Source organism: Dipodomys ordii, unplaced genomic scaffold, assembly GCF_000151885.1.
Source record: "Dipodomys ordii isolate 6190 unplaced genomic scaffold, Dord_2.0 Scaffold87, whole genome shotgun sequence".
In the NCBI taxonomy this organism is placed as follows: Eukaryota; Metazoa; Chordata; class Mammalia; order Rodentia; family Heteromyidae; genus Dipodomys; species Dipodomys ordii.
The window spans coordinates 3816417-3825281 of NW_012267303.1; the positions used below are offsets into that span (position 1 = coordinate 3816417).

The 8865-nt window shown below is 46.7% G+C and overlaps 2 protein-coding genes and 1 pseudogene across 2 annotated transcripts in view; 1 reads left to right on the forward strand and 2 right to left on the reverse strand.

The window, feature by feature from the left end:
- Positions 1-190, reverse strand: part of Chkb (choline kinase beta) — a 3103-nt gene extending 2913 nt beyond the window's left edge. Inside the window, exon 1 of the mRNA XM_013025730.1 lies at positions 159-190. Within this exon, the coding sequence (XP_012881184.1) occupies positions 159-190 (32 nt within the window). The remainder of the gene's footprint in view (positions 1-158) is intronic.
- A 3035-nt stretch (positions 191-3225) lies between these two features.
- LOC105992735 lies at positions 3226-3993 on the reverse strand (annotated as a pseudogene).
- A 2374-nt stretch (positions 3994-6367) lies between these two features.
- The window catches only part of Mapk8ip2 (mitogen-activated protein kinase 8 interacting protein 2), a 13327-nt gene continuing 10829 nt past the window's right edge, over positions 6368-8865 (forward strand). Inside the window, exon 1 of the mRNA XM_013025731.1 lies at positions 6368-6372. Within this exon, the coding sequence (XP_012881185.1) occupies positions 6368-6372 (5 nt within the window). The remainder of the gene's footprint in view (positions 6373-8865) is intronic.

Consider the following 8865-nt stretch of genomic DNA (forward strand, 5'->3'; position numbering starts at 1 on the left):
CAGCCCCGCCTTCGCTCGCAGCGGAAGCCTCCGCCGCCGCCATAACGAGGACTCCACAGGCCCAACGCCCTGCTGCAAGCTGCTCTCTTTGGGAGGGCTCGGCTCCTTCCGGCCCCGCTCGACCCCACTTCCGGTCGCTCTAGCCTCCCCAGCCGCACTCGGCTCTTTCCGTACGGTGGTCCGGGCCCATCCTGCAGGTGAGGGAAGCCGCGCGTCCCCGCGGTCCCCGCCTCCGATCAAGGGCCAATGGCGTCTCCTCCTGGGTGGGGCACGCCCGATCGCGCCCTCGAGACGGGCGGGGCCTCCGAAGCCTGGCCGTTGTTTGGACGGTGGCCCGGAACCTAGAGGCATCTGGAGCCAATCAGAAGCGTCGAGGGCGGGCGCGTCCTCCGCCTCCCGGCGGTGGCGGAAGACGGGCTGAGCGTCGTCGAGCGCTGGCGCGAAGCGTATTCAGCGCCCGTCGCGTGATCGTAAGCCTCTGTACCTCACTTTCCAGCAAAAATTAAAACGGGCTGGGAAGGTGGCTCGGGGTGGCTGGGAGGACAGGCGTGGCCCCGAGACCCGACATTCACACACCGACTGGAGGAGGTGCCCTTAGCTTAGCGGAGGAACACTGTTGATTAGAAACACGGCGGAGGGGGGTGGTGCTGTTGGTGTTTGTTTTTGCTTTGGGTTTTTTTCTCTTATGGAGGGAATAAGGGAGGCAGAAAAAGTAAACAAATGCAACCATCCTATTCAGTATACACCGTGGAAAATGACCTCTGCAGCTTGTGTGCAGGGAGGGAGGGGAAACTGGAGGAAAGTAGAGGAAGCAGAGAAATGTATTCATTACCTGATTTATGAAATGGTAGCTCTTCTGTGCAAATAATAACAAAATTATTTTTTGGTCGGTCGTGGGGCCTGAAGTCTGGGCCTGGGCGCTGTCCCTCAGCTCTTCAGCTCAAGGCTAGCGCTCTACCACTTGAGCCACAGCACCACTTCCGGCTTTTTCTGCTTATGTGTTGCTGAGGAGTCGAACCCAGGGCCTCATGCATGCAAGGCAAGTGCTCTACCACTGAGCCATCTTCCCAGCCCCAAAATGATTAAAAAAACAAAACAAAACAAAAACTCACTTTTCTGTGTACCAACAGCAAACAGGCTAAGAAAGAAATCAGAAAATTCCATTTACAATAGCCACAAAAGCACAGACTATCTGGGCATAAACAACCATTATGCAGCTAAAGGACTTCATAATAAAAAATATAAAACCTTAAAGAAATTGAACACAGCCAGGCATCGGTGACTCACGCCTGTAATTCTAGCTACTCAGGAGGCTGAGATCTGAGGATCGGAGTTCAAAGCCAGCATGGGCAGGGAAGTCTGTGAGACTCTTATCTCCAATAAACCACCAGAAAACTGGAAGTAGCATAGTGGCTCAAGTGGTAGAGCTGAAGAGCTGAGGGACAGTGCTCAGGCCCTGAGTTCAATCCCCATGACCATCAACAACAACAACAAAGTTACAGTTATCTGCTGTGTGTGTACACCAGTACTAAGAAATGAACTAAGGGCCTAAGTGCTGTCCCTTAGCTTTTTTGCTTAAGTTTAGTGCTCTACCACTTGAACTACAGGTCCACTTCCAACGTTTTGGTGGTAATTGCAGATAAGAATCTTAGGTAGACAGGCACTGGTGGATCACGCCTGGGGAGACTGAGTGAGATCTGAGGATCAGGGTTCAAAGTCAGCCTGGACAGTGTAAGGTCCGCTCCTGGATAGTGAGCAGACTCCACCCTCCTCGCAGCAAAGTCTCCACCCAGTACCTGCATTACCTAGGCAACTGGCACACCTGCAAGAGGTCACATCTGCATCTGCTGAAGGTCACATCTGAATTTGATGTGGCCACACCTTTCTCCGCCCATACCCTAGATAAGGCCTAGCCCAGGCCCAGACGCCCTCTTTCCCAGATCTCTTTCCCAGACGTGTGGAGGGCCAACATGGCCTGATGCCAACCGGAACAATGAATAAACCTACCCCTTACTTGAATACCACATGGGTGGTGTGGTTCTTACTTGGCAACCTCTTTTCAAAAACCTAACAGGCAGCAAAGTCTGTGGTTCTTACTTGGCAACCTCTTTTTAAAAACCTAACAGGCAGCAAAGTCTGTGAGACTCTTATTTCCAGTAAACCACTAGAAAACTGGAAGTGGTGCTGTGGCTCAAGAGGTAGAGCGCTTGCCTTGAGCTGAAGGGCACAGGGACAGTGGCCAAGCCCAGAGTTCAAGCCCCACAACAACAGCAACAAAAAATTTCAAGTATACTGGGTGTCAGTGGCACCCAGCTAGTTCCTTATCTGTAACTTTGTACAAAAATCAACTCCAAATGTATCAAAGGTCTAACCTACCTTCCTTCCTTTCTTTCTTTCTTTCTTTCTTTCTTTCTTTCTTTCTTTCTTTCTTTCTTTCTTTCTTTCTTTCTTTCTTTCTTTCTTTCTTTCTTTCTTTCTTTCTTTCTTTCTTTCTTTCTTTCTTTCTTTCTTTCTTTCGAACTCGGCCTGGGTGCTGCCCCTCAGTTCTTCAACTCAAGGCTAGTACTCTCCCACTTAAGCCACAGCGCCAGAATTTCTGGTGGTTTATTGGAGATCAGAGTCTCACGGATTTTCCTGCCCAGGCTGTTTTTTCATTTTCTTTTTTAATTTGCCAGCATCACTGTTTATTAATAGACCCAGTTACAAAAATAGCTTGGCAAGCTGGGCACCAGTGGCTCACACCTTTAATCTTAGCTATTCAAAAGGCTGAGATATGATGATCATGGTTCAAAGCCAGCCTAGGCAGGAAAGTCCATGAGACTCTTATCGCCAATAAACCAGAAAACCGGAAATGATGCTATGGCTCAAGTGGTAGAGCACTCACCTTGAGCTGAAGAGCTCAGAGACAGCGCCCAGGCCCAGAGTTCAAGCCCCATGACAGACAAAAAACTAAAAATAACATGGCAGCCGGGCGCTGGTGGCTCACGCCTGTAATCCTAGCTACTCAGGAGGCTGAGATCTGAGGATCGCGGTTCAAAGCCAGCCCGGGCAGGAGAGACCATGAGACTCCTATCTCCAATAAAACCACCACAAAACTGGAAGTGGTGCTGTAGCTCAAGTGGTAGAGCGCTCGCCTTGAGCTGAAGAGCTGAGGGACAGCGCCCAGGCCCAGAGTTCAAGGCCCACGACCGACAAAAAAAAAAAAAAAAAACCATGGCAGACACCTCAGTTAATCCTTCTAATAAGCCTGTTTATCTATTCCTCCCTTTTGCCAGCATCTCCATCTTCTACAAAGGGAGTGATCTTCATGCCACCTCGTGGAGAAGATAACTTGAAGGGCCACAGGAAATTATTTGCTTCTTGACGCATTTTACAACAGTATGGATCTCACGAATCAGATCATCCATGCAGATGATACCATATTTACCAAGAGATTGAGCAACCAAAGCCTTATCTGTTAAGGCAATTTGCTTCTTGTTAATTTTGCCATAACCAGGCTTGTAGATGAGCTCATTTACTGACTTTGGGTTTGGGTACCCCATGTAGTATATGGTTCCATAACCCTCAGTAACTTAATTGAAGCCTTGTTGAGCTTAACAAAGGTACCACTGAAGATCTGGCAAAGGCAAAGGAGGTGCAACACCTTATGGACTTTTGGATTCACACCATCTCTGATATCTCTGATTCTGATGACAAATGCCAATTTAGTCTCTGCAGGTACATAGAGGTTGCTCGCTTCTCTGGCCACTGTAGCCTTTCGGATGTCAGCTCTGTATGTTTGCCTGTATTCTTTGTGATAATGCTTAGCTTTCTCAGAGATGAGCTTCTCCTTGCCTTTCTCAGAGCTGAGCTTCCTCCTTTCTTTCGAAGCATCTTCTGAGCACATTTCTTTCTCAGGCACTTTGTTTTCAGCTCAGCAAAATTCCTTTGCTTTCTCTTAAGTGTCCCTGGCATAGCAGGAACCTTCTTTTTCTTCTCTTTGGCACCCTCCATGGCTCCAGGTGAAAAAGAGCCCAGCTGGCTTTGAACTACAATCCTCAGATCTCAGTCTCCTGAGTAGCTAGGATTATAGGCTTATAGGCCTGAGCCACTGGTGCCCAGAAAGGTCTAATTTTTTTTTTTTGTCTGAGGCTGGGACTTGAACTCACTACCTGTCATTTTCACTCATTGGCTAGTGACTACCAACTGAACTACACTTCCAACCTCTCAAAGATCTAAATGTAATATCTGAAACTACTAGAGAAAAACATAGGGAAAACTCTGGAAGATATAGACACAGGTAATTATTTATGAATGTGACTCCAATTGTTCAGAAAGTAAGAGCAAGAAGGAACAAACAACTGCATCAAAGTAAAAATGTGTGTACAAAATATTGCAAAAGAAACAAATAGGGCTGGTAAGGTGGCTCAGTGGTAGAGCGCTTGCCTTGCATGCATGAGGCCCTGGGTTCAATTCCTCAGCACCACATAAACAAAAAGAAAAAAGCCGGAAGTGGCACTGTGGCTCAAGTGGTAGAGCGCTAGCCTTGAGCAAAAAAGCTAAGGGACAGTGCTAAGCCCTGAGTTCAAGCTCCAGTACTTCCACAGGACAAAAATTAAACTTATTAGTAGGGGCTGGAAAGGTGGCTCAATGGTAGAGTGCTTGCTTAGTATGCATGATGCCCTGGGTTTGATTCCTTAGTACCACATAAACAGAAAAGGCTGAAAGTGGTACTGTGGCTCAAGTGGTAGAGTGCTAGCCTTGAGCTGAAGAGCTGAGGGACAGTGCCCAGGCCCAGAGTTCAGGCCCCACGACCAGACCCCCCCAAAAAAAAAAACATTGTGTGAGCTGGGAATGTGGCTTAGTGGTAGAGTGCTTGTCTAGCACTCAAGAAGCCCTGGGTTATATTCCTCAGTACAACAAAAACAGAAAAAGCTACAAGTGGCACTGTGGCTCAAGTGGTAGGGTTGCTAGCCTTGAGCAAAAGAAACTCAAGGACTCTCCAGTCCCTGAGTTCAATTTCTAGGACCAGCAACACACACACACACACACACACACACGACTTACGTGGGTGGTCTAAGAAATTGCACTGAAAGTCGTTGAACAAGGGGGTAGGGAACGAATACATAGGAAACAATAGAAGATATTATTCTGATTAAAAGGTAATATATGCACTGCAAAATACCATGATGAAACTCCTTGGTACAGTTAATATCACAAAAAGAAATTTGAGTTTGGTGTTTTTGGTGGGAAGGTTTTGTGTGTGTGTGTGTGTGTGTGTGTGTGTGTGTGTATGTGTGTGTGGTGTGTGTTGGTACTAGGGTTTGAATAAGCCCACAGCTGGTAGATGCTCTTTCACTTGAGCCACACCTCCAGTTCTATGTGGAAATTGGGAATTCACTTTCTTTTTTTAATTTTTATTTATTTATTTTTTGCCAGTGCTGGGGCTTGAACTCAGGGCCTGGGCACTCTCATTGAGCAGCTTTTGCTCAAGGCTAGCACTCTACCACTTGAGCCACAGTGCCACTTCCGGCCTTTTCTGTTTATGTGGTACTGAGGAATCGAACCCAGGGCCCCATGCATGCTAGGCAAGCACTCTACTGCTGAGCCACCTTCCCAGCCCAAATTCACTTTCTTGAAGAGCTGTTTTCTGGTGGATAATTGGAAGTCCAAGAGACTCTTTTTTTTTTTTTTCTTTGTTGGTCATGGGGCTTGAACTCTGGGCTTGGGCACTGCCCCTCAGCTCTTCAGCTCAAGGCTAGTACTCTACCACTTGAGCCACAGTGCCACATTTGGTTTTCTGGTGGTTTATTGGATAAGTGTCTCATGGACTTTCCTACCTAGGCTGGCTTTTGAACCATGATCCTTAGATGTCAGCCTCCTGAGTAGCTAAGATTACAGGTGTGAGCCACAGGCACTGGCCTCTTTCCTCTTAAAAACAAAAACAAAGGGCTGGGAAGTGGCTCAGTGGTAGAGTGCTTGCCTTGTATGCATGAGGCCCTGGGTTCGATTCCTCAGCACCACATAAGCAGAAAAAAACGAGGAAACAGCACTGTGATTGAAGTGGTGGAGCGTTAGCCATGAGCTAGCTGAGGGGCAGCGCCCAGGCCCAGAGTTCAGGCCCCATGACTGACAAAAATAAAAAAAAGCACAAAAACTTAGGTTTAAACTGGGTGTCTGTGGCTTGTGCCTGTAATCATAGCTACTGAGGAGGATAAGATCTGAGGGTCACGGTTCAAAGATAGCCTAGGTATAAAAGTCTGTGAGACACTTATCTCCAATTAACTACTAAAGAGCTGGAAGTGGAGCTGTGGCACCAATGGTAGAAAGCTCAGGATTAGTGCCCAGCCCCTGAGTTAAAGCCCCAAGACCTGTACCCCCCCAAAAAATGGGGTAAAAATGAAAAAGTATAAAGAATAATTAAGCAGCTTGAAAATAATCAAGCTGAAGTTCAAAAAGGAAGTTTTAGTGCATGATCTTTTTGTTTTCTTTTTTTTTTTGTTTTGGTCGGTTGTGGGGCTTGAACTCTGGGCACGGGCACTGTCCCTCAGCTCTTCAGCTCAAGGCTAGCACTCCATCACTTGAACTACAGCACCACTTCTGGTTTCTGAATGGTTTATTGGAGAAAAGTCTCAGGTGGACTTTCCTGCCTAGGCTGGCTTTGAACAGAGTTCCTCAGATCTCATCCTCCTGAGTAGCTAGGATTAAGGCCTGAGCCACCAGCGCCCAGCTAGTGCATGCTCTTTTGCAGTACTTGGGAGGCTGAGGCAGACGTTTGAGAGTTCAGTATAATCAGCCTGGGATACATAGCAAGATCGTCTCAAAAAATAGGTAAGCAAATAGAGACCTGTTTATAATGTCTTTAATGGCCAAGAAATTTCCATACTGATAAGAGATTCATATAGTTAAGATCTGTTACCCTTAGGGAGAAAAAAAGTGTGAAATGAATCCATACCAAAATTCAGCTGGTGTACTGTGATTTAAGTCTTATCTCTAGACCAGATTTTGCTAGTTAATTGGAGATGGAATCTCCATGGAGTCTCTGCCTGGGCTGACTTCAAACTGAGATCCTTTGGCTCTTAGCCTCAATCCTGTAGCTAGGATTAAAGACGTGAGCCACCAACGCCAGGTTTTAAGTTTTGGTTTTTGTACTAAGACTTGAACTTAGGGCCTTGCACTCTCACTTTTTTTTTTTAATCACTCAGGGCTGACTACTGCTTTAGCCACAGCTCCATTTTCAGCATTTTTACTGGTTAATTGGAGGAAATAAGAGTCTCTAGGATATATCTGCCTAGGCTGTTTTTAAACCTTTATCCTAAGATCTCAGCCTTCTGAGTAGCTAGGACTACAGGTGGGAACCACTGGCTTAGTTTTTTTTGGCCTGTCTTGGGGCTTGAATTCAAGAGCCTGTTCACTGACCCTGAGCTTCTTTTGCTCAAATCTAGCACTCTACCACTTGAGCCACAATGCCACTTCTGTGCTTTTTCTGTTTATGTGGTACTGAGGAATCAAATCCAGAACTTCATGCATGCTAGGCAAACACTCTACCACTAAGCCACATTATCAGCCCCTTACTTGAAGTTTTGATGTGGTTTTTTTTTTTTTTTTTTTGGTCCAGTCGTGGGGCCTGAACTCTGGGCCTGGGCACTGTCCCTCAGCTCTTCAGCTCAAGGCTAGCACTCTACTACTTGAGCCACAGCGCCACTTCTGCCTTTTTTCTTATGTGGTGCTGAGGAATCGACCCAAGGGCCTCGATCATGCAAGGCAAGTGCTCTACCACTGAGCCACCTTCCCAGCCCCATTGATGTTTTTTTTTCTGGTAGTACTAAGCTTTAAACTTAGTCTCATATCGCCAGGCAAACACTCTATCACTTGAGCTACACCCCAACATGTACTTTAAAATTTTTAATTAGAAGGCCAATTTGAACCAGGTGTGGTGGCACACACCAATAATCTCAGCACTCTGGTGGTGGAGGCAGGAGGATCACAGGTTCAAGGTCAATCTGGACTGTAAGACGTTGTCTAAGTATTTTAAGCTGGGGACTAATACTGCCAAAGGACCAGCATGCGCACACGTGCATGTGCGCACACATATACACATTATAATTTGTTGGAAGGTGCAGGAAAGTGGTGGATGGTAGGAAAGTAAGGATAGCATTCTGACAGCTACCTTATCATTATCTACCCTGTTGTGGTCTGTGCAGCAAAATTGTACCAAGAACCTTGATATTAGCCCAGGAAGCATAGCTTGATTAGAGTGTTTTTTTGTGCTTGTACTGGGGCTTGAACCCAGTGCCAGAGCTTTCCCTGAGCTTTTTTTGCTCAAGGCCAGTGCTCTACCGCTTGAGCCACAGCCCCATTTCTGGCTTTCTGGTTGCAAATTGGATGTAAGACTCACACTTTCCTGACTGGGTTGGCTTCAAGCCTGGTTCCTCAGATTTCAGCCTCTTGATTAGCGAGGATTACAGGCATGAGTCAGCAGCGTCTAGCTCTCTGCTTAGTTTGAGAGATTCTGAAATACGCTGAAGGGAATTCTTATCTCTCTTAAGATGTCATACATTCAGGAGTGAGATAGGCTGGGTATCTCAGATGGCCAGTGATACTTAAGTGTCCTCAGCATCTCCAATGTTTTCTTTTTTTTTTTTTTGTCGGTTGTGGGGCTTGAACTCTGGGCCTGGGCGCTGTCCCTCAGCTCTTCAGCTTAAGGCAAGCGCTCTACCACTTGGAGCCACAGCGCCACATTTGGTTTTCTGGTGGTTCATTGGAGACAAGAGTCTCACAGACTTTCCTGCCTAGGCTGGCTTTTGAACCATGATCCTTAGATGTCAGCCTCCTGAGTAGCTAAGATTACAGGTGTGAGCCACAGGCACTGGCCTCTTTCCTCTT